The 27843-nt window shown below is 51.8% G+C and overlaps 1 protein-coding gene across 1 annotated transcript; it reads left to right on the top strand.

Annotated features, from left to right (window-relative positions):
* Positions 1 to 1905: 1905 nt before the first annotated feature.
* Positions 1906 to 12662, top strand: Aqp1 (aquaporin 1 (Colton blood group)). Its single transcript, XM_048339524.1, has 4 exons — positions 1906 to 2475; positions 9743 to 9907; positions 10144 to 10224; positions 10931 to 12662. The coding sequence occupies exons 1-4, from the start codon at positions 2092 to 2094 to the stop codon at positions 11108 to 11110; spliced, it is 810 nt and encodes a 269-aa protein (XP_048195481.1). The 5' UTR covers positions 1906 to 2091; the 3' UTR covers positions 11111 to 12662.
* Positions 12663 to 27843: the final 15181 nt, after the last annotated feature.

Here is a 27843-nt window from a genome sequence, read left to right as displayed (position 1 = left end):
CCCCTGGAAATGACCAGAGAGCGTCCCTTGGGGTTCCATTGTCAGCAGGGTCCAGGTCTAGGACCAAGGGGCACGGAATGAAGAGCCAGGGCTGGCCAGAGTGGAGGACGAGGCCTGGGGGCCAGCCTCTCAGAAGGTTATTTCCAGCTGCCCAGGGTATCTTAGTAGATGGCCCTGCATCTTCTGGCCGGCCTTGGTCTGACATGCTGCCCTGAGGCCTCTTCTTCTGGGCCTTCCTGGCACTCAGATGTGCCCAGTGAGCTCCGTTGCCAGCCAGCCACTTACCAGCCAGCCAGTTACTAGCTAGCCACCATGTGCACATCATGTTGGTCCCCAGCTGCTCATCCGAGTGTCAGGGACAGCAGCTGGGCAGGAGGTAGCCAATGATGGCCATGGTCATTCTCTGAAGGAGACCCTGAACAGGCACCTAATATATGTTCATTCTGCCCCACCTCTGAAAACACAGATCTCATACCTCACTGGGCTTCAGTTTCCTTTTAATAATGGGTGGATCCAACACCTTTGATAAAGAATGTAGTGGGAAGGAGTAGAGGGGCTTCAGTGGTCCTGGGTCCCTCTTGATGGGTGGAGGGACCCCCTCCCCCTGCCTCAGCCCACCTTTCAGCACACTCATGCACAGCTGACAAGTGGGCTGTGCCCAGAGCTCCTAAAATCCAGACTTGCTCTGTCAGTTGGCTGCCACTGGGCCTCAGGGCTGGGGAATCCAGGATGGACTGAGGAGGTCTGAGGCACACTGCTGGTTCCCCAACCCACTTTTTTGGTCCAGTATTAGACTTGAACTCAGGGTCTTGCTTGGAATTTTGTGCTCAAGGCCGGTGTGCTTCCACTTGTACCACACCTCCAGTTTTGTTTGTTTTATTGTGTTGGCTAATTGGAGATAAAGAGTCTTGTGGACATTTCTGCTCAGGATGGCTTAAAACTGAGATCCTCAAGCCTCCTGAGTAGGTAGGATTACAGAGGTGAGCCATCCGAGTTTGGATCTGACCCCTTCTTACTTTTTTTCTCCCTTCTTCTTTCTAGTGTGTCCCCTCTCCTTCTATTCTATGGTCTGTCAGAGCCTGGCCTGGCTTCCTGTCTCAAGGAGTCTCTCCTTTCCCTTAATTCTAGTCTTGCTCAGTTTCTATTCTAGCTCCCTTATCTTCATCCTGTCTTTGTCTCCTGTCCTCTCAGCCTGTGCCTCCCCCTCTCCCTTTCTCTCCTCTCTTTTCTCTATCTCCTCACTGCCTGGAAACTCATTTGCCTTGAGGGGGAAATCCAAAACCATCCCCATCTCCTTTGGCCTGCCCTCAGGTCACTGGTTTGAATTGTTCCCAAGACTGAAAGTTCCCAGAGTGAGGGCTCCCCATAACATAGCTTGCCTTGCTCAGGCCTGCCCTAATCACTGCATGTGGGGGTAGACAACCCATTTGCATGTCTTGATGGCCCTGTGGTCCCAATAACTGAGGCTTGGTTGGTGGGGAGGGTCCTAAAGTGACAAGCAGCTGTGGACCATGCATGCAGAGGCTCAGGCTGCTGTCTGCATCCCCAGAATTGCTCACAGAGGTTAATATGCTGCTCCAGGGTGGGCTGGAGATTCCAGGCAGGCAGATTGTGGTGCCTGATTCCAGGGAGGGCAACGTCCACCCAGAGTCCAGCCCGCCCGCCCCGCCCCCTTTGCAGCCCGCTCTGCTCACTGGCACCCGGAGCCAGCACACTGGGCTGGGACACCTGGATTTCTCTACCCCCCCTGAGTGGGGCCAGCTTGGAGGAATTTCCCAAAGCCTATTAGAGCAACGCTGCCTGTTGCCTGCCTCTGTGAGCTGGGCAGGGCTGAGGGCTGAGGGCGGAGAGAGGGAGGGAGGGGGAGAAGAGGAAGGAAAAAAGTTGGCAGCCACAGTAGAGCAGTGTCTGCATCCATCCAGAGGAGGCTCGTGCCGTGCGGGGCGGGCCAGGAGCAAGGAGAGGCCTTCCTCTCTTTGTGCTCCCCCCACCCCCCCAGCCCTATAAATAGGCCCAGCCCAGGCTGTGGTTCAGCCTTGAAGGGAGTTGAGCACCAAGCAGCAAGCAATCTCCACCAGAGCCCCTGCCAGCATGGCCAGTGAGTTCAAGAAGAAGATCTTCTGGAGGGCCGTGGTGGCCGAGTTCCTGGCTATGACCCTCTTCGTCTTCATCAGCATCGGTTCTGCCCTGGGCTTCAATTACCCGCTTGGTGGGAACCAGACAGCAGTCCAGGACAATGTGAAGGTGTCACTGGCCTTTGGGCTGAGCATTGCCACGCTGGCCCAGAGTGTGGGTCACATCAGTGGCGCCCACCTCAACCCAGCAGTCACCCTGGGGCTGCTGCTCAGCTGTCAGATCAGCATCCTGCGGGCCGTCATGTACATCGTAGCCCAGTGCGTGGGGGCCATTGTCGCCACTGCCATCCTCTCAGGCATCACCTCTTCCCTGCCCACGAACTCACTCGGCCGCAATGATGTGAGTAGTGCCCCAGGTTTGGGGGTATTCTAGAATGCAGATGGGAGGGCCCTGGCACATTCTCTACCCACGTGCAGATGGGACACTGAGGAATGGGAGGATGAGGGGGTATACAAGGGGGTCCTGTAGATAGTCGGGGACACCAAAGAATGGGAGAACAATGGGATGTGGGATGGGGTCCTGCAGAGAGTCAGGGACACTAAGGAATGGGAGGATGGGGGGTGCAGGAAGGGGTCCTGTAGAGAGTTGGGGCTGGAACTCAGTTTTGCTGAATCCACAGCCCGTTTTCTGTGAGGGACTGTGGGAATGGAAGAACCAGAAAACAATGCTTCTGCCATTATCTCCCACAGCAGCTCCCCACTCCTCACTGGAGTTTCTTAGTCCTGTGCTGTCCTGAGGTGGGCACAGCCCCTCCTGAGCCCTGCTGCCTGCTATTGCCAGCCATGCCACCCCAAGTACCCAGGACTTCGGCCAGTGCTGCAAGAGCCTTAGCAGGACTCCCTACAGGGGGCTGTCAGGGCCCCAGTACAACTCCCAAAGCCACACAGAGAATCAGGGAGAGTCCTTCCTTCCTCCTCTGCCCCTGGGCATCAGACAGACATATGGCAATAATGGGCAATATGGGGCTATTGATGACAGCAGAGGTAGAAAAGGGTGGGTCCTCAGGATCCTGGGCATGGAGGGGTGTGGCCTGAGTGTTTGTGTATGTGGAGGTGAAGGTGTGCACGTGTTTGCTGGCACAGGTACCCTGGGCTTGTGGGAAATGTATAGTGTTTGTGCTGTGCAGCTGGGGCGAGTGTGTAGCCTCCTGTGTCCACTGCTTGGGCTTAAATGACACACACAGAGATGTTGGTGACAATCAGCTGCTGGAAGTGATCACCCTGCCCTGTTTAACATAGCTCAATGGCTGTTGGTGGTGGCCACACAGGCATTCCAGCACGGACCAGGCTTTCCAGCTCCCCAGCCAAGTGTACTGAGTCTAAGGTGGGCTAGTCTGGCATGAGGGGCTGAGTGAGGTTTTGGAAGGTGTCTTAGAGGCAAGCAAGGTGGGGGTGTTCTTACTGCAGCTGGAGAGGAGGGACTAGAGGTAGAACATGAGATCGGCCAGGCTTGGGCAAGGCATGAGGGTGTGGGGACAGTGAGGGAGCTGGCTAGGGCTCCTTGAGGACTGCACTGGGTGATTAGTCCTCTCGTTTTCAAAGTTCATGTTCTGGAGAAGGCCACCAGGAAGGCAAGGTGAAAGTCTGGTGTGGGGGCAGAGGCAGATGAGCACTTCTGGGTCACTGTGACTCCTTTCAAGCCCGTCCCTAATCTGCTGCTGCTGACCAAGATTGAAGATTAGCTCTGTGTCTGGAGTTTAGACTTTAGCCAGGAAGACGTGGCCATGACAAGTGTAGGGAACAGAGCTGGGACGGCTGTGTTTCCTGGATGCAGTCTTGTCAGTGGGAGCAGAGCGAGGTGGCCTAAGGCAGCTGGGGGGGGGGGGTAAAATGAGGCCAGGCTCACCCTCAGGGAGCCAGGTACAGGCCAGGCTTGAATATCGGCTGGCAAAGGCTTTGCTGTTTCTAGTGTGGCCATTGGCAGTGAAGGCAGAAGGCTTCTTGAGTGCCAGCTGGGTCTGGCCACACCCTGCTCTAGCTCATATCCCCTCTTCAGCTGCCATTTTTCAGAGTCACCCCCACTGTCTAGGCTGGAGCAGAGTACAGATGGAGGAGAGAGAGGGGCAGTCCAGAGTGGAGCAGTGTTGGGCTGAGAGGCAGGTGCCTGGGTTCAGATCCCACTGCTGCTAACTGGTTGAGCTTCCTTGCTGAAGAGCTCGAGGTGCAAGAGGGGACCTGGGCCCAGTGATGTCTCTGTTGCACCAAGCTGCCCGCTCTAGTTGTTGGCTCACGCTTATCACCCGTGCCAGGAGGGCTTGGCTAGGAGGGGCCCACAGAACAGTGCCAAGTAGGAGAGGATGAGACCTCGTGGTGGGGGCTCGGCACTGACCCATAGCACTGATGTCTAGGATTCCTGAGAACAAGTCTGGACTCCCTTTGATGCTGGTGCTGGGGTGGAAGAAGCAGGGGACATGCTCTTTCCTCCTGTTCCTCTGCTCCCTGCTCCACCCTGACCAAAACCTGGGTGGGGCAAATTGTTGGCATGGAGATTTCTAAAGAAAAGAGGGAAAAAGTGGCAGGAAGTGGTTGGGGTGAGTCAGGGGGTGTCCCCCGGGGACATGATGGGGACAACTTTCTCCTGACTGAGTCAGGGCTCAGGGTATGCCCTGGAGAGACCGCAGCACATAGGGGCCAGGCGGAGTCTAAGTGATGGACTCTCATCTTGACCAGACAAAGGCGCTGAGGCTGGGGTGAGGCCCCTGGCCTGTCTCTACCTAGGCTCAGTGGCTACCCCTTAGGTGACTGACTCCACTTCCTGCCCAGGCTAAGATGGCCCTAGAATCCATCTGGGAAGGGGACAGATGGGGGAGGGCTGGCTCTGGGAGGTGGAGGATGCCAGGGCCTTGGAGTTGGCATTTTCTGGCTAATGTCTTTCTTCTCCTCTCTGATTGGCCTCCTGTGGACATGGCTGGGCTATTGGGTGCTGAGTGCAGGCTGTGATGGACAGGGCTGGACAGCTGGGCTCTCTGCCCCAGGAAGCTCACAAACATGGGGCTAGATAAGCCCCATGCACAGCTGCCTGAGATATGAGGCAGGAGGCAGGTGTGATAATGAGGTGTCAGACAGGCCTGGGGACTTTTGAACTGGAAGGGTGGAAGGCCAGGACAGCTTTAGGGAGGAAGTGTCATGTGACCAAAATGTGGAGACCCCCCCATTCCCCCAGAGAGAGGAGGGGAGAAAACATGTACAAGCTCAGATAGAGGGGCTGGCACTGAAGCCTGGGGGTCAGTAGTGTGGCCAGAGTGGGCTCTGAAAGAGTGCTCAGGGTTTGGCCAGGTCTGACTGATCTGGGGTACAGTGTCCAGAGCTTGTGAGCTTAGCCTTCTGGAAGCTTTGGTAGAGGGCAGCCTTCTTTGGGGTCCTCTTCATCCTGCTGATTCAGGGCCTAAGTACTTGGAGAGCATTCCTGCTTACTGCTGACCATGGCCCTAAATACTCCTGCTTTCCATTTCCTGAGCTTCAGTTTCCCAGCCAAGAAGTGCAAGGCCCTGGGGCTACCCATTCCTCCAGCACTGAGGCTCCTGCCCCTGCTCCAGGGCTTAGGGTAGGCTGGGGAAAGGGAGGTCAGAATTGGCCAGCCCAGCCTGACTTGACCGGAGGCGGGGGAAGGGGGGGGCTGGAGGCTGGGTGACAATAGTGGAGACATGTAATTATTGTTTCCAGCCAGAGCCTAGGGATGGGGAAGGCATGAAGAGGAGGAGCTCCGTGGTGACTTCCCTCACCATGGAAAATTCTCCCACAAGCCCTTGAGCAGCCTGCTTGGCATTGCCCACCACAGCCTGCTGCTGGCCACAGCCTGCTATCTCCCCTCCTCCCCACCAGCCTGCTATAGCTCAGCCTGCTGTCCCCCAGGCCAACTATCTCCCTAGCCTGCTGTCCTCCCCCAGCCTGCTACAGCCCAGCCTGCTGTCCCCCCCTTAATTGTTTTTGCCTCTTCAGTGAGCACACACACACACACACACACACACACACACACACACGGCACACAGCACATTCTCAAGACCCTCTGCCTGTCACATGGTGCACAGCACATTCTCAAGACCCTCCGGCCTGTGCTTGGGCCCTGGGCTCCAGGAGGATGAGGGTCCTCGGTGGAACCTCTTCCTCTCCCTGCCTAAGTAAGGGAAAGGAGTTAGGAAGAAAGATGCCATTGTTTTGTGTAGTTCTTGATGGGATGATGAGAGGACTTCTGGGAGCATATAAATGGCCTCTCCCCACCGCCCTCCCCCCTCCAGCCAGTGGTGGCACCTGTGTGGGTGTGACACACTCAATGCGATTCAGATCCACAGACACAGCAGTCCACACAGCACAGCACTGGGACCACCTCCTGCCCCTCCCCCCCCCCCCCCCCAGTGTCCCAGGAGATAGTCAATTCAGCCATGTTCCCAGATACTTGACTGGCACCTGACTGGGCTCTCTGAATGTCCTTCATGGGCTTAAAAAGTAGGTACACTGTAATTTGGAGGCACAGTGCTTCCCCTATTTTTCTTAAACCAAACTTGTTAATTTCAGGGTTTAATTCTTCTCTTTTGGTGCTGTTGGCTTTTTTTTTTTAAATCGAGTCGAGAGGAAAGGTTAAGAATTTTTACTCTGGAAGTGGGCTGACATGGTTATCCTTGTAATTCTGTTTTACATTATGAATTTTAGGTTAGAGTGCTTAGTGCTTACAGGTTGAGGATTTTTCTAATTCTTTAATAGATTTTCTTTTACTTAATTGTTCTATAATAAACCTCTTAAAGTCTAACTAAAAAGAGAGAGAGCCACCCCTGAACACGTGATCACCATGGATACAGGAGACACTGGTCTACAAAGCCATGGGTGCTTGGCTGATACAGGGTGCCCAGGCCATGTTGAGAGCCCTGGGCCCCGGAAGCAACCCTGTTGGCCTGGCTGTGGGTGTCAGAACCAGTTCAGATTTCATGGCATGGAACAGCCTTGTCCTGGAACTGTGACATGCCTGCAGTCACAGAAACACCTGCCAGCTCCCCAGTCCAAGCTGAGAACAGCTAGGTTTCTTATTGGCCATATTGGCCAGGAGTGGATAGCGTTGGCCTGGAGCATGTGGTGTTGCTTTGGGACAACAATCCTAACTGTGCTTCCTTCTCCCTGGGCCCCTCCTCTGCTGGCCTCCTACTGTACCTCTGTGGACCAAAGGCAAGTGTTTCACCTTTCTAGCTAGGAAGCAAATACAAGGGTGATGTGTCCTAAGAACTTCTGTGGGGCCAGGCTGCCTTGAGAGAGGGTAAAAGTTCTAGAAAATTAGCATTTGCTACCACTCTGTACTACAGAAAGCTTTGGGAAGGAGCTGGGGTTATGCTCAGGCCAGAGGCTGCCCAGAGCAGTGGTCAGTGAAGGGCTAGATCTGAACAAGGTGAGCAGTGAGCTTACCTGGTCTGGGGACAGGCAGAGAGTTTGCGGCTTGTGTGTGCTTTAGAAGAATCCTGTGGGCTCTTCTGTTGCTTACACTTACATTTGATTGGTAATTATTTTCACCCTGATCAGTGAAACTTAGGACCTGGGATAAACAAGTCTATGTGGGAATGTGCAAACAATTTTTTCACCCAACAAATGACCACACCTGGGATTGGCTCTATTAAAGCACTGTTTTAGATTTCATGGGCTGCCCACAGCCACTGAAGGCTTGATGTTTTACTCGCTCTTTTTTGGGCATTCACTTTCAGCAGGCCTTTAACTTCCTCTTACAGTTCTTAATTGTCAAGTTTTCAGGCTAAAAGTAACATAGATTCCAGGAAGAAAGGTAGTCTGGGAAGGTGGAAGAGGCATCAGAGCAGAGAAGTATGTAGTCTATGGCTCCTGGCTGTCAGCAAGGAGCACCTTTTGGGGGCCCCAGGTCATAGGGGACTCTAAGCTCCTTCCACTGGGCTTGGAACTGTGAAAAGTGGAGCCTTGGGGAGGGACTGGGACTGAGATATAGTTACAAAGCTGAGGAGGATATGAGCTGGCCCTGGTTGCATCTGGGAGGTGTGTGTGTGTGTGTGTGTGTGTGTGTGTGTGTGTGTGTGTGTGTAGAGCCAGTGTCCATTAATCGGTGAGGAAGGCCTGGCTTCAGGATTCCTGCCAGCTAGCAATTAGGCCAAGCCTAGAGAGCAGAGGATTGCTCCACAGAGGCCCCCTGACCCTCAGACTGAGTGGACAGCTGGTGTAGCCATCATAGCTTCCCTCCTACCTGCTGCGCCAGCTCCTGGCCTCTGCCAGCAGTGCAGCTGCACTAACTCCCTTCTCCACTCTTTTGAGCCCTTGGCCTGCCTGTCCCCAAATCCAACAGAGGCAACAGAACAGAATAAAATCTGTGGCCATCACCCCACTCTCTAAATGTCCATCATGGCTCCACAGCCTTTGAACCTCTAAGCAGCTCTAGAGAAAACATCAGACCCACTTTGAAGGTAGAGAAACTGAGACCCAGAGAGGAACACATCCAAAGTACCTACAAGTAGAAGAGTCAGGATTTGCACACAGGGCTTCTTCCTCCACTACTCAACCTTGGGGTGGAAAGAAGACTGGGCCTTGCCCAGGGGGCAGGGTTAGCCAGAGGGGAGGCAGCTCTGGGGTCGCCAAGAAAGGGCCTGAGCTGGGTTGCAGGGCTGGAGAGGGGATGTGAGTCACTCCCTGAAAAGCAGGACAAAGGCGGGAAGAGGGGAAGAGGATTGTTCTCTTGAGGTGCGGGGCAGGGGTAGGAAAACTGTGGGGGAGCAGAGGATTGCCCCCTACCCAGAAATGTTCAAAAGAGACTTCCAATATCTTCAGAATGGATCCTGAAGGTAGGGTTTGAGATCCAGTCTCTCTGCCTAGGAGAGGGCTGATGTGGTCCAGCTTCTCTAAGGGGTGCACCTGGTCCAGGCCCCCCACAGGGCAGAGCAGAACAGAGTGCAGGACCCTCTGGGGAGGGGTCTTCCTGGGGTGGCTGCAGGGGGAGGGCGTGACATCCTCCTGGCAGCTCCCATTCCCTTCTTTTTCCATGAGTCATGTTTCTAAAAGTGGCCCAACAGTGGTGGCCACCAGACTGCAGAAGGGGGCCCATGTGGCTGAAGGAGAGGGCAGGGCCTGCAGGGAGAAAGAAGGAATAGGGAGGACAGGGCCGGAGAAAATGGGAGTGAGACACCGGACCAAAGAGAGAGAAGACGGAGGGAGAAATGGAGGGCAGGGACAGGAGAGAGCACAATGGATTAGCCTACAACTGAGAGGCCTCCCTTTTGTCTAGCACGGGAGATTCCATTGCAACAGGGCATGGGTGGAACAAAGCAATGTACCCAGCTGGCTTGCTTCTCCTCTCCCATGAAAGACCACCCTGCAGACACAGGGCTTACCTTTACCTTCAGCCTTGGGCACCCAGGCCTCTGAAGTGGAGGCCCCACTTCTGGACCAGGTGAAGCAGCATGGAGGCAGGTACTGGAGGTAGAGAGAAAGTATCACTGGCAGGTGTAAGAGGGAGCACAGCTTGGTTGGCACCACCCAGGGTGTGGATCTGGCCAACCCTCTAGGCTCAGTGATGGACTGTGAGGGCAAGTGTATGACCTTGGTGCCTGGGGGTCTTGAGACCTAGCTATGATCAATCCTGCCAAAGGCCTTATCCTCCCCTTTGCTTGCAGCTGGCTTCCGGGGTGAACTCAGGTCAAGGCCTGGGCATCGAGATCATCGGCACCCTGCAGCTGGTGCTCTGCGTGCTGGCCACCACGGACCGCAGGCGCCGTGACCTTGGGGGCTCAGCTCCCCTGGCCATCGGTTTCTCCGTGGCCCTGGGACACCTGCTGGCGGTGAGTGGAGCCTTCCTAGGTGGGGTAGTGGGGAGGACATGGTGGGGGTGGGCTGGCAGGGAGGCCCTGGGCTAGGGAGGAGGTGACAGCTCTGAGGGCCAGGAGGGAGACAGAGTGCTCTCTGGGTCTCCTCCCTCTCCTTCTGGGAATGGTGGACCCATTCTTACTCCAATTCCCTGTTCCCTCCAATTCTCTGTTGCCACTTTCTCTTCCCCTGTTCTCTTCCCACACAATAGATCGACTACACTGGCTGTGGCATCAACCCTGCCCGATCCTTTGGCTCTGCAGTGCTCACCCACAACTTCAACAACCACTGGGTAAGACCATAGTGCCCATGGAGGTGGGTAGGGCTTGGCAGCACATGGAAAGTGTCATCACCATCACAGAGCCTCTGGAAGACACTGTGGGCATAGGAAAGTGGAAACTGAGGCCTGAGGTGACAGTGTGCAGTGTGAATAGATTTAGGTCCAGCCTCTGCCCTTGCAGCTCAGACCTGCTGACCCCACCCTGCTGCCTGGCCCCAAAGTCATCCTTCCTCTCTGGTGGACAGCATGGTTCAAATCCTAGCTCTGTCACCTTCTGATTCAATGACACTGAGCAGGCTCCTTGGTGCCTCAGTTTCCCTGAATGGGAAGTAGGCCTAAGGTAGGTCCCCTTGAGAGTGGCTGGGAAGGGAAAGGACTCTCAGTCCATAAGTAGAGCTCAGTGCAGAGACAGAGCCCCATGGGTTTCATATCTAATGATTGTTGGCAAGTGTGCTCCAGGCCAATTAAACCATACCCAGGGCCCTGGGAAAGCCAGGGCAGGGAGTGCCACCCCCCCCCGTCCCCGCCCAGTAAGGTCAATGACAGCTCACATGGTCAGGAGATGCTGGGGGTGCACAGGAATTAGGAAGGGTTTAGCCTTTTCTGCCTCTGTCCTAGGCTCAGGTGAGGGGAACAGTCCAGGGTAGCAACTGAGGGGCTCCCAGGAGGGTTTCCCAGGGTAGAAAGGTGCACTCAAGGCACACCACCTCTCTTCTAGATTTTCTGGGTGGGGCCATTCATTGGCAGTGCCCTGGCGGTGCTGATCTACGACTTCATCCTGGCTCCGCGCAGCAGCGACCTCACTGACCGCATGAAGGTGTGGACCAGCGGCCAAGTGGAAGAATATGACCTCGATGCCGATGACATCAACTCCCGGGTGGAGATGAAGCCCAAATAGAGTGTGGCCTGGCATCTGGGAGGGCAGGATGGGCAGAGGGGGGAGGGGGGCTGGAATCATATTATAGACACTGACAAGTGGGCTGATGTCACCCCCAGAGAGCTGTCAGACCTGTGTGGTCCAGGTCCAACCTCATTGGGGGCAGTTCTGTCTCTTTCTTCCTTTCTTTCTCTCTCCTGGTCTCAGAGCTTCAGCAACTCGCTCCCTTGGCCACATGGAAAAGGTGGAAGGGAAGGACCACTGTTGGTTGTCCTCTCAGACTGTGATGGGCAGAGTACCACAAAGCCCAGCTCATCCCAACATTGCTCACCAGCTTGCCTGCCACAGGTGCCTAGGGTGCTGCCATTATTGTTCATGCCTTTGGCCACACCCCCTTCTCCTAATAGACCCTGACCCATCCCTCCAAAAGGGTGCTTTGAGCAGGGGAGGGGTCCTAGGAGGCAAGAAAAACAAGGGGAAAAGCAAGTTGCAGGTGAGCTTTGCTTTTTCAGTGTGGCTTCCATCTCCTGCTTGGACTTGGTGCATGACCTTGTAACTGTCCCCAGCTCAGGATGTCAGAGATACCATCTGAAAAGTGGCATGGGAGGGGAGAGTTATGTGGAATCCTGTAGGTATATAAACATCACAGTTTTAGAGGGTGGCATCCAGACCAGCACAGCTTCATTCATTTCCCAAGTACAGAGATGGGTCCACCCATCTGTGTGCCCACCTGCATGTGGGCCGAGCTTCCAAGCACAGAGGTGGTCCAGGTTAATGGGTGCCATTCCCATGGCGGGCTTCACAGCAGGATAGACATCCATGTCACAGGGATAGAACCAGACTCTAATTGGTCAGTTTTTCCATCTATCATGGCATGGCCTTGCTTGTTATTCAGCTCTCTACTTCCTCTTGCCAGTGTGGATCAGGATGCCAGTGTGTGGTATGTGTTTGTTAAAGAACAGTTTCAGTTACCTGAGGCCCAAGCATGAGGACAGAAGGTTCTAGATGTGTAGCAGATGCCCTCTATGGGAGTTGGGGTGTCTGAGCAGGGAGAAGCAGTTCTGGCCCCTTGATGAGTTCTTGGTTGGAGGCCTTGGGGTAGTCATGTGACCTGCATAGGCTCCCCATTAACCTGTAGGAGATACATGATCCTTGACCTGATGATGTAGCTCTTGCTGCATTCAAGGGTAGTTCAGAGTACAGAGTTCACTTGGGTACTGCCATCTCCTGCTGGGTTCCTAGGTCCTTGCAGCTCCACTGCTGTGCCCTCCCCTCCCCCCCCCCATGCCAGCACAAATGAGACACAGTTACACAGGCCTGAAGAACAGCAGGGTGGCCAGGGTGCTTAGGTTGTCCCTAGCACATCATATCTGCACACTATCCTCCATTCTCTAGCAGGACCTGCAAACCCTTTAACAGATAGGGAAATACAGTTCCAGTCCCACAGCTAGGCAACAATCTGGCCATCCTAACAACCATAGCCATGTTTAACCACTCCCTGGTCTACAAGGCAGATGGCTTCTCATTCCTAGGTTTGCAGTTTCTGTCTGGGAGATGGCCAGGGCAAGGGGGCAAGGGGGCAAGGGGGCAAGTGGTCAAGGGGTCAAGGGGCTGTGTTGGGGGTGGGGAGGGCAGAACCACTCTTGCCTGGTCTGGCATCTTGGCCCCTGCATCTGTCCACTCTGTGCATATGTTTCTTTGGAATTGGAATTTCATCACATGTTAAGAAAATAAAGAAAAATGACTTGTTGGGTCCTTCTGGCCTCTTGTAGTGTTTCTTCTGTAGACACACACATTCCTGGTCTGTGAGGAGATGGGTCCCACTTCCAGGGTTCCACTCTGGGGTCACAGCCTGTCCTCTGACCCCAGGACCCTGGCCTGAGGAGAGGGGCACAGCTATACAGCAGGACCTCTTGCAGGGGGAGGCACAGGGTGGATGTGGAGGCCATGTGGGGGACAGAGCTTTTGGGCAACTTATGGAGTTGTGTGAACCACATCAGATGCTGGAGAACACTGAATTAAAGTCAAGACAGTACTGTTAGCCTCATGTGCTGTCCTCTGAGCAGGGCTAGGATCCACTGGCCAGCCAGGTTCCCGTCTCTCTCTCTTCAGACCCTGTACCTGCGGTGGTATCTGGAGTCTACAGGACTTGGGTTTGGGGAGACAGATATGACCATTGGTGTCAAGTGAACCAGAGTAACTGGGATCACAAGATGCAGTGGCCAGAACCTGGGAGACATGTCCTCGGCCCTGGACACTGTCTCCCATGTGAGGGATGTGTTCTGAAAACTGCCTACCACCCTGGGAACTGGTATCTGGGCATGAGGTCAGGTCAGGGTCAGACTTGAGTCTGGAAGGTACTGGGGGGCCATCTGGAAATCTGCCTGGCAGACTACACGTCCACCATGGGCATGCTCTGAGCACAGAGGTGTGAAGGAAGGGCTGGTCCTGAGGGACACTCAATGTTCACCCCCAAACTGCCCCCTGAGAGATACCTGGTGTCTACCCCAAACTGCCCCTGAGTGACATCTGCTGCCCACCCCCAAACCACTCCTGAAAGATACACAACTCTGTAAATTGTGACATCTCTGCCATACTCTGTGGAGGGGTTGGCAGCTGGTGACACAAGGGGGGTGGGGTTAGGTGGGTCAGGCTCACCAGGAAGGACTGGCGAGTACTGTGAAGGAGGCTTTCTTACGGCAGGATTCATGGGATGAGTGGGAAGCTCAGCTCATGGAAGTGCCCCAAATGAAGGACTTGTAGGTATGAAGGGAGTGGGGAAGCCAGCCTAGGGGATCCTGCAAAGGCTGGCTGTGGAGGTCTGCTAACTATGCCATTGGTGAGGTATGTCTCCTGTGAGGTGTGCCACCAGCGATGTGTACTGCCTGTGATGTGTATCTCCTGTGAGGTGTACCTTCTGTGGGGTATATGTTCTATGGGGCATACCTCCTTTGAGGGGTGTCTCAAGTGAAGTGTGTTTCCTGTGAAATGTGTCTCCTGTGGGGTGTGTCTCCCAGGAAGTGCACCTCCTCTGAGGTATGTGTCCTGTGAGGTGTACCTCCTGTGATGTGTACCTCCCATGATGTGTACCTCCTGTGAGGTTTATCTCCAGAGGTATGCCTCCTGTGAAGTGTGACTTCAGTGAGATATGCCTCCTGTGAGGCATGTGTCCTGTGGGGTGTACATCCTGTGAGGTGTACCTCTGTGAGGTGTGCCTCCTCAGAGGTATGTTTCCTGTGAGGCGCACTTCCTGTGACATGTATCTCCTGTGATGTGTATCTCCTCTGGGTGTACCTGCTGTGAGGTATGCTTCCTCTGAGGCGCGTCTCTTGTGAGGTATAACTCCTGTGAGGTGTGAGGTGTTTCTCCAATGAGGTGTCCTTCCTGTGAGGGGTGCCTCTTCAGAGGTATGTTTCCTGTGAGGCGCACTTCCTGTGACATGTATCTCCTGTGATGTGTATCTCCTCTGGGGTGTACCTGCTATGAGGTTTACCTGCTGTGAGGTGTACATTCAGCAAGGTGTACCTTCTGTGAGGTATATCTTCTGTGGAGTGTGCTTCCTGTGAGGTGTGTCTCCTGGGGTGTACCTCTTGACTTCTATAGTCTAGAACAGAGATACAGCCTGAAGGACCTGGGGTTTCTAGATCAGCTACTATGTGAGTGAACCTTTCTGTGGCTCATCACACAATCTTTTTTTGAACGCATTTGAACGGCATTTGAACGGCAGACCTCATTCTTGCTAGGCAATTGGTCTACCACTTGTACCATGCACCCAATTCTTTTTGCTCTGGTTATTTTTTCAATGTCTCACTTTTTAAACAAATTTAATTAATTTATTGTCAAAGTGGTATACAGAGGGGTTACAGTTTCATGTGTAAGCCATGAGTACATTTCTTATCAAACTTGTTACCTCCTCCCTCATTTTTCTCCCACCTTCCCCGCTCCTCCCCCAGTTGTACAATTGGTTTATAATATATTGTCTTCTAAGTAACAATGTCTCGCTTTTTGCCCAAGTTGGCCTGGATTATGATCTTCCTACTTCTGTTTCCCATGTAGCTGATGCGACAGGTGTTTATCATTGTAGCCAGCTTTTTACTGGCTCAGATGGGGTCTTATGGACTTTTTAACCTGACTGGTTTCATACTATGATCCTTCTAATTTCATCCCTGTAACTGTGATTATAGATGTGAGCCACTGGCTTCATTCTCCCTAATCTTCACAGCAACTTAGGATGCCAAGGTCCCCAAAGATGAAATGATTTGTCCAAGACTGCCTGAAGATAGGTGGCAGAATTGTGATTTAAACCTACTTTGCCTGACTTCAAAGACCATGTTCTTTGTGTATGTGAGGCAGGCTTGTTTTGTGGCAGCCCTCCTTTGTGGCTAGGTCAGCCTCAAAGCCAGGCAGTGCAATACTCACAGCAACTCTGCAGTATATGAAAGAGGAGGAGGGGAGAAGAGCTGACCCAGGAGCCTCTTCCATCATTCTGGGACTGGCTGGTTGTGGCATGAGCCACAGACATGTGGCTACCACTGGGGCTGCTTCCCTGCCACAGGCCAATCTGCTTGGGTGGAAGATAGACTTGTTGGTTCACCAGGGCATACAAGAAGGGGAAGGGCAGTGCTGCATGCTGAGAAATAATGATGCTTCAAGACAGGCTCAGGCCTTTTTAGGGCTGGGCACACAGCACTACCCCAGGCCACCCAGACTCCTCCAGCCTTTGACTTTATGCTTCAGGCCTCTGTATCTCAGGGCTCCCGTGCCATACTCATGCCTCATCTGAACCAGCACTGGACAAAGGTTTGGGGGCATAGACAGGGTGGAGTATAGCTCTGGGAGTAATCTGAGCCCCAGTCTCTTTTGTTCAGCTCATTGTAATGCAGGTAGAAACTTTTCCGAAAGCATCCAGAGCTCAAACTTTATGGTCAATGTCCTGGACAGTCGGGAGACTGCCTCATGAGATGCCTGTGGTCTCCACCCTCTGACTGGGTCACTTCTTCCATTAGACTCTCCTGTGGCTGGAGCCAAGACTGCTCACAGGGATGGCTTGGCAGCTGGAAGGTGGTGACTTCTGCACTTGGTCTACAAGGAAGCAGGATGTAATTTAGCAGCCACTGAATCCTAGAATGGTTTTCTTTCCATTAAACTCATGAGAGCAAAAAGCTGTGAAGCTATAATTGCTCCACCTGTTCTGCCCCCCCTCCCACCAATTTTCTAAAATCTTTCATACAGAACAGAAGGGGCCCAGTCTTGTGGTGAACATTCCTATGAGCTTGATGCTGGGTTTCCACAAGCGTGAGGGCAATCTGACCTGGGTTCCCCATAGTTGGTAGTTTGGAATCCTGTAGGCCCCTCGTGGTCCCTCTGAAGGCTTCATTTTCTTCTCCCAGACCCAGAGAATTTCTTTTCATGGTGTCTATAGGAGAAGAACTGAACTTGGGAGCCTCCTGGATTTGCCAGCTGGTTAAACAAAGACTGGATGAAACATATCTGGGGTCTGTTACCCTCTCCCAGCCTCTGTGGACTCAGGACCTCGGTGGAAGGTGTGTGTGGCTCCGGCAGCCTCCTCTCGTGACCCCAAGACCATGGGGGCTTTAGGGATTTGGTAACTACAAGATGAGTTCTTCCTTTTTGGGGTTCCCAGCTGTCCCCCCTCCCCCCCGCCCAGCATCCTTGGAACCACAGCAGGCTGGAAAAGCACTGGAGGAACTGGTGCTGGGCCCGCCCTGGTCACGGCCAGGCCTCAGTGGCCCTTTGGGATTTTCCATGGCCCGGTACAGTAACACCTTCCCTGGTCAGAAGCTGCTCAGGAGTAGACAGTGATTAATGTTTTATGGACCAGCTGCTGGGCGGGTGCCTTGTTTTCTCTAGGCTTAAAATACAATGAAGACGATGCCTGGAATTTACTGCCAAGCAGGGGGCCAGGGTGAGGCCATTCCTGGGGGCTAAGGATTCAAAGGTGGTAGTGTTTACTGTCCTGGGTGCCCCAAAGGGTGGCCATCTTGTAGGAAGGACAGGTAGAGGCCTGGCCTCCAGGCTCATTTTCACCAGCATCCACTGGCTGTCAGTCCCCATTTGTACCTAAAGCCCACCATGCAGAGAGACCCACGCAAAAGTCACAGGCAGAGGTCATGGACAATTCCAATGAGTTCATCCTGCCCAGGTGATTCAACCTCATTCCATAAAGCCATTCTCCGCATGTAGGATCTCGCTCCGTTCTGCTCTTTTCGGCATGTTGACCTGGTCTGGGACGAGGAGACAATATTGATGGGACCTGGGAAGGGTCAGCAGGCACAGGCCAAGTCAGCCTTGGTGGTTCCTAAAATACTGAAATTCTTCTGGGTGGCAGAGAGCATTTTATTCCCACAAGAGAGCTGTCCATCCTGTCAGGGCCAGGTACAAAAAATGTGAGTGTGTGTGAATGTATGTGTGTACCACTTATACATGCACATGTGTGTGAATACTTTTATGTTTGTCACACGTGTGCATGCATGTTTGTGTGTGTGTGTGTGTGTGTGTGTGTGTGTGTGTGTGTGTGTGTGTTTGAGGGAGGTGGCAGGGCTGCCACTCATCCTGTCGCCCCTGTGTGGGTCTATCCTCTGACTGTCCTGAGAAACTTTCAAGTGATTCTCCCTCCTGGCCTCCCTAGTACAATTTTGTGAGGTGCACTGACTTGGGGCCTGGGGTCTCTGGCGGCCTTGTGCTGCATGGAGCCTGCCTCCCAGGCAGAGGGTGGAGACATGTCCTTGGCACAGTCACCTGGTCTCTAAGAGGTGTCACTGTACTGGGTTTGGCCGCCTGTGCAAAATAGCAGCTTGAGGGGCCTGGCTTGGGCTCCTTGGGGGAAGTGCCTCATTCTCATTATGCTCCAGTGTGAGAATTTGGGGGAGTGAAATCCCTGCTCTCTCCAATGTGATGTGGGAGAAGAGGAGGAAAAGACAGATGAAGACTCAGCAAATGAGTCTTTGAAAATGAAGCCTCAGATACAATAAGGTTGGAGTAAGTTCTCAAGGATTGGAGCCAACGTTCTCAAAAATCTTGAACAAATATCCCTGACACCTTATACAACCTGAGCTTTACTGTTTTGTAAACTTAATTATATTTTTCCTTTTAATTTTTTTATTATCTCTAAGCAGTTGTACAAGGGGATTTCAATTCAACATGTCAGTTTATGAGCATAATACATCTTGATCAGATACATTATGTTTATATCTATTTTAGTTTCATAAACAGATATAAATAACTTATACATTCAAAGAACTCTAGTAGAAAACCGAAACTAATTTAGACTCATGAAAGTAAGAAAATTCAGCTTCACTATTTGAGTTTAGACTCAGCGTGGGGGTGGTGGTGCCCAGGCCATATGAAATACTGGTGCACATTGAGTATCACTTTGGTGTGTTAACCCAAAGGTGTGCATCTGCGGATGTGTATATCTGTGCACACATGTGCTCATGGGTGTGAAGCATCTCTGCATGTACCTGTGCATGCATGTGTACACATGCAAGTGTGTATACAGGCGTTCACGCATATCTGTGGTAAATGTGTGCATGTCTGTGTATGTGTGGTATGTACATCTTTGTGTACGTATGTGTGCATGCCTCTGTGCACAAATACATGTGCATCTGTGTACATGTGTGTTCACGCATGTGTGCAGGAGTGCAGCTCATTATGCAGTGATCCTGAGCTAGTGTGTTGGGGCCTGTACAGAACCCAAGCTCTCCTTGGAGCCCAGGGTTGGGTGGGTTCCCCCTGCCACAGCATCTGATGCCTACCTCACACCTTTCCTGGTCATTGTTTGCATTCCAAAAGGACCTGCCTTAGCCTAGCTTGGCTTTTGAACCTTGTGAGAGGACCATACTACACCTAGTCTGCTGGGTGAAGGCAGCCAGTCTGCTGTGCCTTGTCCTGCTCCCCACCTGCCAAGTCAGGTGACAGCACCACGGGCCCCAAACATCTGTGTATGAGCACTTTGGACACTCAGCTCCCTTCCTTGGATTGATCATGCACAATGCCTCCAGCAAAAAAGGCAGATAGTGAAGTATAAAAGCATAGTGTACTGAAATAATTTTCAAGACAACACCATGGAGTCAGCCTTGTGGGGACCCATGTTGAAGAGGGCATGGCACACACAGCCTGACTCCATGACTCCATCACACCAGCGGCAGCTTAGGGGTATGGCTCCTTAATTCAAACAGGCCCCAGGCATTGCCCAGCTGCAGACTGCTCTAAAACCAGCACTCCGGGTGTGGATTTTACTTGTGGCTCATGTGTAGTTTGGGACAGAGTTGGTGACAGAAATTTCCAAGCCCCCCTTCTGCGAGCCCCTTAGCCTCCTGCCTCACTTTACCCTGTCTCTCCTGGGCCATGAGGTGAGTGACTGCTCAACTGTTCGTGAAGTTCCCGGAGTCATGGGTGCACCCAGGCTGTGACTGATGGCCTGGTGGCACCATCCATCCGAGACAAACTCCAGGAATTCCACTGTGGCCAGCAGCCTCCAGGGCTGGGAGGGGCAGCGCATCTGCCTCCAGGAATGTGGGCCAGAGACACCAGGCCAGAAGGTCTCATGGAGGGCAGTTCAACTTTCAGAAGATTCTGAAGGTTGCAGGGCCCTAGAACCTAAGTGGAAAGCCACTCTGAGCAGGGAAAACTCTAGAATTAGATTGGGAAAGGAGTTAGTGGACTTGGAGTCCCCACAGGCTCTGTCCCTGCTCCTGGATGAGGTCTGGGCAAATGCTGGGCCTCAGGGGTCCCCGGCCCTCAGAGGTATTACAGGCAAGAGCAACAGCTCCGGGAGCTGAGGTCCCTTCCCAAGGCTGTGAGGCTGGAAAGTCTTCGTCTTCCATAGGACTCCCACCTGCCAGACACGGGAAGTAGAGAGTCCTCCCCTCCCCAAGTACTCCCACCTGCCGGGCATGAGAAGTGGAGAGTCCTCCCCTCCCCAGGTACTCCCACCTGCTGGACACGGGAAGGGTAAAGGCCTCATCTTCCTTAAGCATGTGTGTGTGCATGTGCACATGAGTCCATGGATCTCTGTGAGTGCTGATGTGCATATGTACATGTGTGCATGTACATGCCTGTATGTACATGTGTGAACATGTGCATGCATGTGTGTGCTGACATCTGAGTGTGACCACTCAGATCAGAGATGAAGGTGGCAGGGATTTTAGCAAAGTCCCAAGCCTACAACACAGATTAGCAAGCTAGGCAAACTGAAGCAGAGCAATACTACTAAGTCACCTGAGGCTCAGCGGTCAAGGCAGGGCTGCTCTGTGCTTGCTCTGGCCCTAAACTCTCTCCTTTTGCCATGGATGTTTCTACCCCTGACTGGGCCATCTTGTCCCTCCGTCTTTGGCCTCTCCAGACCCCAGCACCACATCAAGCACAGTGCACTCAGGCTAGCCCGCAGCTCTCCAGCCCTGGCTCTGACTATGGCCCTCCCAACTTGCCTGCCTGTTCCTCCACCATGAGTCCCTGGGACGTGGGTGCAGGGATCTTGGGACATTCATGGAACAGGGAGGAAAGGGGATGTGTCTGTGAGCACAGCCTTGCAGATGGGTCCCTCAGACAGGCAGAGATGCAGGAAGCAAGGGCCCAAGGGGAGGCCATAGCAGAGGCCAGGCCTGCAGAGATGGAGCTCAGAGCCCAGTAGGCATGGAGCTCCTGGCAATGGTGAATTTTGGGATGGATCCCTCAGAGTGTCCATGGAGAGGCACGAGGGCCCTGTGGCCATGGACCCACCACGAGCCTGCACTGGGTAGGGACTTTATGTGCTGCTTTGCTGGACACTTGCAAATGAGCTGAGTTAGGGATTTGAGAAATACCAAGGTCCTGTCCTGTGGCATGCACTATTGTGAGTCAAGAATCCTTTGAACAAGAGAGGTTAGGAAACCAGCAAACAGCTGCATGGACAGAAAAGGCACAGCCAAGACCCCGAGCTGCACAGCTGGAAAAGGCAGAGCCAGGACAGACCCTGGCCTGCCAAGGCCAGGATGAGTGCTTTCTGTTCCTCCTGGAGAAAGGTGGTGCAGGGCAATGGAAAGGGCTTCAAGCTGTCCATCTGTGAGTCAGAGAAGCATGCTTCCCCTCTCTGGTCTACATTTCCTCAGCTGACTTTGAGGTCTCTGGCCAAGTGTCTGGGATTGTTCCTGGGGGGCAATTCCAGAGATGAAGATTCCACACTACAGCAGCACTTTCTGTGCATTAGTCAACATTCACAGGGAGATGTGGAGTTTCTGGAGCAAAGGAGGGGTACAGAGCATCTCTGAGCCCCATCCCCATCCCCAAGCCCCAGGAGCTCTGCTTCCCCCTCCCCAGAGGGGTTATTAGAGGGAGCAGACCTATGGAATGTGGATAAGGGTGGTCAGGGTGGGGGTTGAGCTGCAGCTGCAGGAGGAGGCTGGGAAGGGCTCAGGGAGCATCCAACCCCTAGTATACCCCTATCTCTCCCTGGGCAGCCCCTCCTCAGGTCAAAGCTGACAGTCAGCATCCTCTGAGTTGGGACTCAGGCCCAGAATCTCTGAAGGAGACCAGGAGCCCCTCCAGGGACCAGGCTTGCTCCTTGATGTCCTCTAGGCTGAGCATAGGCATCTGGCCACACCAGGCCATCATGATTTGCAAATGGAAGCAAGGGGCTTAGGGAAGAGAGGGCTGGGTAAGCAGGACTGCCTGAAAAAAGGCAGCCTGTGGAAGGGTGGATGGGGTTTGGTAGGAGGGGTAGGAGAGGGTCCACAGGGAGCCTGTGGTCTCCATCTTAGACTCTTTCCCTCTTGCCCAAGACTCCGTGGCCACCTCCTTTCTTCCCTCTGCCAGAGTACTTCACATTTTAATTTCATTAAAAATTAAAAGGGCTGGAGGTGTGGCTCAAGTGAGAGAGCACTTCACTTGCTTTGCAAGTACAAGACACTCAGTGCAAACCTTAGTACTGAAAAATGAATATTGCTGTGTGCAGTAGCTCAGACTTAGAACCCAGACAACTGGAACACACACACACACACACACACACACACACACACACACACACACACAGAGAGAGAGAGAGAGAGAGAGAGAGAGAGAGAGAGAGAGAGAGAGAGAGAGAGAGAGAGCTGTGGTTTGAGGTCAGCCTCAGCAGAAAGTTATTAGGAAGGACCTCATTTCAATCAACAGACAGAGCATGGCGGTAAAATTATCCAAGCTATTTGGGAGGCATAGGTAGGCTAGTGGTTAGAAGCCATAAAAATTGAGGTTATTGCTCGACGCTGGTGGCTCTCACCTGTAATTCTAGTTACTCAGAAGGCTGAGATCTGAGGATTGTGGTTCAAAGTCAGCCAGGGCAGAAAAGTCCCCATGAGACTTTTATCTCCAAGCTACTCAAAAACCAGAAGTAGTGCTGTGGCTCAAGTGGTAGAGTGCTAGCCTTGAGCACAAAGAAGCTCAAGGACAATGCCCAGGCCCTGAGTTCAAAAAACCTCAACTGACTCCCCTCTCCCACCAATTAAGACTAAAAAAGTAATGAAGGCACAAAAGGGCTGGGGGCCCTTTGGTAGCTTTCAATTAAGCAAAAGGCTCTGAGTCCAAATCCCAATACTACCAAAAGAAAAAACAAGTTAAAATACTCGATTGTCATAAATTATCCATACAGCTTGTTAGAGCATGGGCCGTGGAACGAGGCCGCCTGGCTTAAAGTCTGGCATCACACCAACAGTGTGGCCTTTAACAATCATGGTGCTTCAGGCAGTCAGAGCAGGCAGCTGGCACTACAGGCTGGGCCTAGGGCTGGGGTCATGACAGCTGAGTCTACCAAGGCACACAAAACAGACAACCTGGGGTCCCTACCATCACCTTCTGCAAAAACAGGCTGCTTCTCCATGCCTGGCCCACATGGCGAGCATCTGTGCATAACCCAGTAGTAGCCCCTCAGTCAGGCCTGCTGCAGGAAGGAGGGCAAAGTCTTTCAGAGGTTTAAAGTTTATAAAGTGACAAGTTATCCATGTACAAATCAAAGCCCTCTTCCGCTGAGGAGAACAAGGTGACACATTGTTCTCAGATCAGGGCTGCAGCCCAGTGCTTCCTTGCCTCCTCCCTCTACCTGCCTCGCCCTCTGTCCCTGCCAGGTGCTCAGTAGGGCTCTGCCTCCATGAGGAGGGAATGAGGTATCAAGGACAAACCCAACCTTGAGTTGCAGGCAGGGCAGCCCAGCCAAGAGGAGGTCCTAAATAACTCCTCTGTCTAGTGGGGACATATGGAATTCTGTCCCTCACTTCCCCCTTCTGTTTAGCAGGAACTGGGAGGTTGTCTGAAGAGTCTTATTAGTAGAGAGCAACTCAGCACCCAGGACTTAAGGGCCAAGGTTCCATGTCTAACCCGGCTCCCAGCACCCAGGGCCCAAGGATCCAAGCCTGACCTAGCACCTAGCACCCAGGGGCCAAGGTTCCAAGCCTGACTTAGGACTTAGCACCCAGGACTCAGGAATCCAAGCCTGACCCAGCAACCAGGGCCCAAGGTTCCAAGCCTGATTCTTAGATATGTCTCAGGGCCTTTGGCCTGATCCTTAGCTTGCCTGCCTTACCCCCCAACTCAGCACTGTCTTACTGTGTTAATGCTGCTGTAACAGAATATGGGAGATCTGAGAAGGGGTGATGTACTGAGAGGTTTGTTTTTTACGGTTCTGGAGGCTGGAAAGTCCAAGACTGGGGCAACTGTGTCAACCACAGCAGAGGGACCAGCATGCATCTGTGTCACTGATGGCAGAGGGACCAGGACCCCTCAGAACTCTCTTGGAACAGAGGGCGAGGGTGCAGGCAGAATTTGCCTTGTACTCCAGACCCCTCCCATAACAAACCTACTCTCAGGATAACAGTGTTGACCTGGTCCTGCGTGGCACACACAACGGCCTCCTGCAGCTCCCATCTCTCTGCAGGCCACACTGAGTGTTGAAGGCCAACACAGCAGAGCCCCAACACGATGTTTGACCTTCAACTCCAGAACCACAGTCACCCAAATGAGCCCCTGGGCAGAAATGAGATTGAGTGCAGTCGTGGAGATCTGGGGCCTTGTGCAGCAAGGTCAGGCCCAGGAGGGGCTTCTATCTGGAGGGATCCTTCTGACTCCCCCTTCCCAGGAAGGGGGGGCCTGGGTAAACAGGCCGGAAGCTGTGGCTTAGTCAGGGATTCAGGGTTCAGGGGACTTTGAGCTCTCACTGTCAAAGCCACTGCAGCAAGAAGGCCTGGGCTAAATCTCAAGAGAGCTGACTTCCAGGGCCATGCACAGCCCCTGAGCCCCCAGCCCCATCCCCTAACCCCAGCCCCCAGCAGGGACCTCAGCTCTGGCAGCCCCGTCCTCCCTACCTGCAGTTGGATGGCTGCCGTTGCCCAAGTTCACCACCAGGGGCCCTCAGAGGCCTCCCTCAATGGGCTGCACCTGTTGGTGGGCTGCGCAGACGGACAGACGGATGCCCATTTCCCACACTCACTTCTGCCACGTAGAAAACCCACATAAGTCCCGCCACAATTTAAACTGCGATATAATTGTACCATAGGACACAATGTTTTCTCAAAAACTACAAAACTGGAATTAGAGAATGCTCCATTTGGTCATTACCCACATTCCCTTTCCTCTTCTTTATTTTTGTGATTTCACCATCTGCAGACATTAAAAAAAATACCTTGGTATATACACAGTTGTTTTTTTTACAAAAGAAAATTAAACTCTCTGCACACATGCATCGGGTGACTTTTTTTTTTCTACTAAAAACCTATATATTTCTACTAAAAACCTATCAATTTGGCTTATTGACCAACGATTTATGTATGGAGAAACGGCCCACCATGAACGCAGTTTGCTGAAGTTTAAAAAATGTATGTAATTGAGTAACAGAGATTACCACCATTGTGCAGTCATTCTTTGCCTTTTAATCCATACATAATCCTCTCTGGTAGGTTCCTGGCTGCCTCTCAGCTCCTTTTTGTTGCTATTTTTAAACTCCTTCTAGTATTTCATGTGACAGAAATCACATTTATTCTGACTTCTTTCATTTAGGGGAATGCTTTGGGGCTTTCACCCCTGTGGTTCTGTGTGTGAGTGGTGTGTTCCTTTTTATTACTAAGTAACATTCCATGGTAACACAGATGCTTGGATTTGTTAAGCCATTCATCAGAGATGGGTACAGTACTCAGAATATCTTGAGGTTTAGGCTGTTATGAATAAAACTCTTAAATGCATTTGCATACAAGTCTCTGTGTGATGAGCTTTGTTTTGCTTGGAGGAAGATGACTCGTTATAGGTGTGTGTGTGTGTGTGTGTGTGTGTGTGTGTGTGTGTGTGTGTGTGTGACTTTCTTTTCAACAGTTAAACTGCTTTCTAGAGAGGTCATACTTTCCAGAGAAGTGGTGCTATTCTGCATTCCAGAATTTTGATGTTCCAAATTCTTGACAAGATTGTATCCACAGCTTTGTAATTTTAGACTTTCCTGTGTGTGCAGAGACACCTCATGGTGAAATCTATATTTCTGAAATGGCCGATGATGTTGAATAGTTTCAAATGTACTTATTTTTTGCCCACTCTTTTAAAAGCAGTTTTTTTTTTATTGTAGCACTAAGTTGTAGAAGTTCTTCAAAAGTCTAGTATGGATCCCTTATGAGATGTGGAGTTCAGAAGTATTGTCTCCCATTTAACTAAGTCTTTTCTGTTTGAACAGTCTTCAGACTTACATAACAACTGCAAAGAGAGCACACAGTGTTCCTGTAATGGTAAATCTTGCACAATCACACAAGAGGATCAGAAGCAAGAAATCAATATTAGCATGAGTCTATAAATAAACCAAGTCTTTTTTTCTGTCCAGAGGTCCATTCCCATCTCCACGCGCACCCCAGTCTGGGATAGTCTGGTGTTTTGTCCACTATCCTCCATGTGGTTTATGTGATTGTTTGGGGAAGAACAAAACACACTTTTCTCATCACTTCATCACTAGTGTGATTTCTCATTAATCACATCTTACTAAGTAACATGACATCTTACTGGTAGTGGTAACATTGAATATCTGATGCTTTCTCCACTGAAAACCCACTATTTCCCCTCTGTGTTTAAAGTATAAGGGAGATACTTAGAGACAAATAATGGGCTCTTCTTCAGCTTTGTGTTCATTGCTAGATTTGCTGGCATTAATTGTTACCATAGTGATTCTCTATGGTTCCAGTTACTTTTATTTTACCTATTCATTGGTAGCACTTTCCATATGTATATGATCTTTGGAGAGCTGTCTATGCAAGTCCTTTGTTGAATTGGGTTAGTTTTTGGTTTTGTTTGTTTTCAAGTTGCATATGTCCTTTCTTGATTGCTTAGCTGGAGCTCTACCATTAGTGCCAGTCCTATAGCCTGGATTTTTGCTAGTTATTTAGGAGATGGAGTCTCATGGACATTTTTGCTTGGGGTTGTTTCAATTGTGGTCATCTAGGTCTCAACCTAAGATTACAGGTGTGAGCCACCAGCACACATCTTTAGCATACATTATTTCTAATGTTAATGTGTTCAATCATTCATATTCCCTGTATAGTTTTCATTTTATCACATAGGAAAGTCTGCTTTATTCCGAGGCCATAAAAGGAATTGCTATTATTCTGCTGTTTTATAGGTAGGGTTTAAAACATTTTAGATTTATATTTTATAGATGTGACTGAGAGATCACATTTATTACATACAAAGAACCAGTTGTTTGGTCTTTGTTTGCTGGGAATCAACTCCTGTTTCACGATAGCATGAGGGATGGTACTCTGGGGGCCAGACCATATACAAGGTACTCCAGATGCCTTTCTGGCCTACTCATCCCATCAACTGTCTAAGGAAGTTGCTAGCATTATGATCAGGTTCCAGATATGGAAACAAACTCAGAAGGATAAAACCACCAGGCAAATGCATGACTGGTAACAGTGAGTAGAAGCTGAATTTGAGCCCTACATGTATATGGAAAGCTGGAGAAAGAAGGCCCCTGGCCCTGTGTTTCCCAAATGGAGGGACTTAGGGAGGGGCTTGGGACCACAGTGTAACTATTTCCATCAGGGCCCATCAGCCTGGATGCTATTGACCTTTTGGACAAGAGAATTCCTTGCATGTATGGCTGTGGGAGCCATCCTTGCTTTGCAGATGCCTAAGAGCAGCTAGTTGTCTTCACCTCCCCAGGCATTGTGAAATGTCTTCTGTCGGAAAAAGTGCACTCTGTTAATAACCACTCACTTAGATGATGTTCACTACCATGAACCATGAACATCAGCTCCAATGAGTGAGCACTGTCATCCTAATGATGTTGGTGATAATGATGAATGGGATGAATCACAAGGTTCTTCCTGGTGCTATTATTCCAAGGAAGCCTCAAGAAGGCTCCAGGTCCCCCTTTAACCGGTGCCCTCACAGCTTCCTGCTTGTAGCCCTCGTCCTCACCCAGCATGGAGGTGCTCTGCTTCCTGCTCAGCTCTGTGGTGTCCACACCAGGCAAGGCCATACAAGAACCTGGGGCTACCTGGGGCCTGAGTGGTACACATTTTCTTTACTAGGTACTTCTCAGTGCTTTGTTGGCAGTGTAAATCCAGGTGAAAAAAATAAAGGTCTGCTGATGTCACACATTGCCTAATGCAGATGCCATGTGGGCAGAGACACTTTAACATTCATGACCTCCACGGGCCATAAACACACCTGCTGTGCCCAGTGTGTGGCCAGAGTCCATCGGTCTCTAGAGCCCCAGAAGATGAAATCCACTTTTTTTTTTTGGCCAGTCCTGGAGC

Source organism: Perognathus longimembris, chromosome 2 (assembly GCF_023159225.1).
Source record: "Perognathus longimembris pacificus isolate PPM17 chromosome 2, ASM2315922v1, whole genome shotgun sequence".
In the NCBI taxonomy this organism is placed as follows: domain Eukaryota; kingdom Metazoa; phylum Chordata; class Mammalia; order Rodentia; family Heteromyidae; genus Perognathus; species Perognathus longimembris.
Note: the sequence above shows the minus strand (reverse complement) of the source record. Positions and strands in the feature narration are given on the sequence as shown.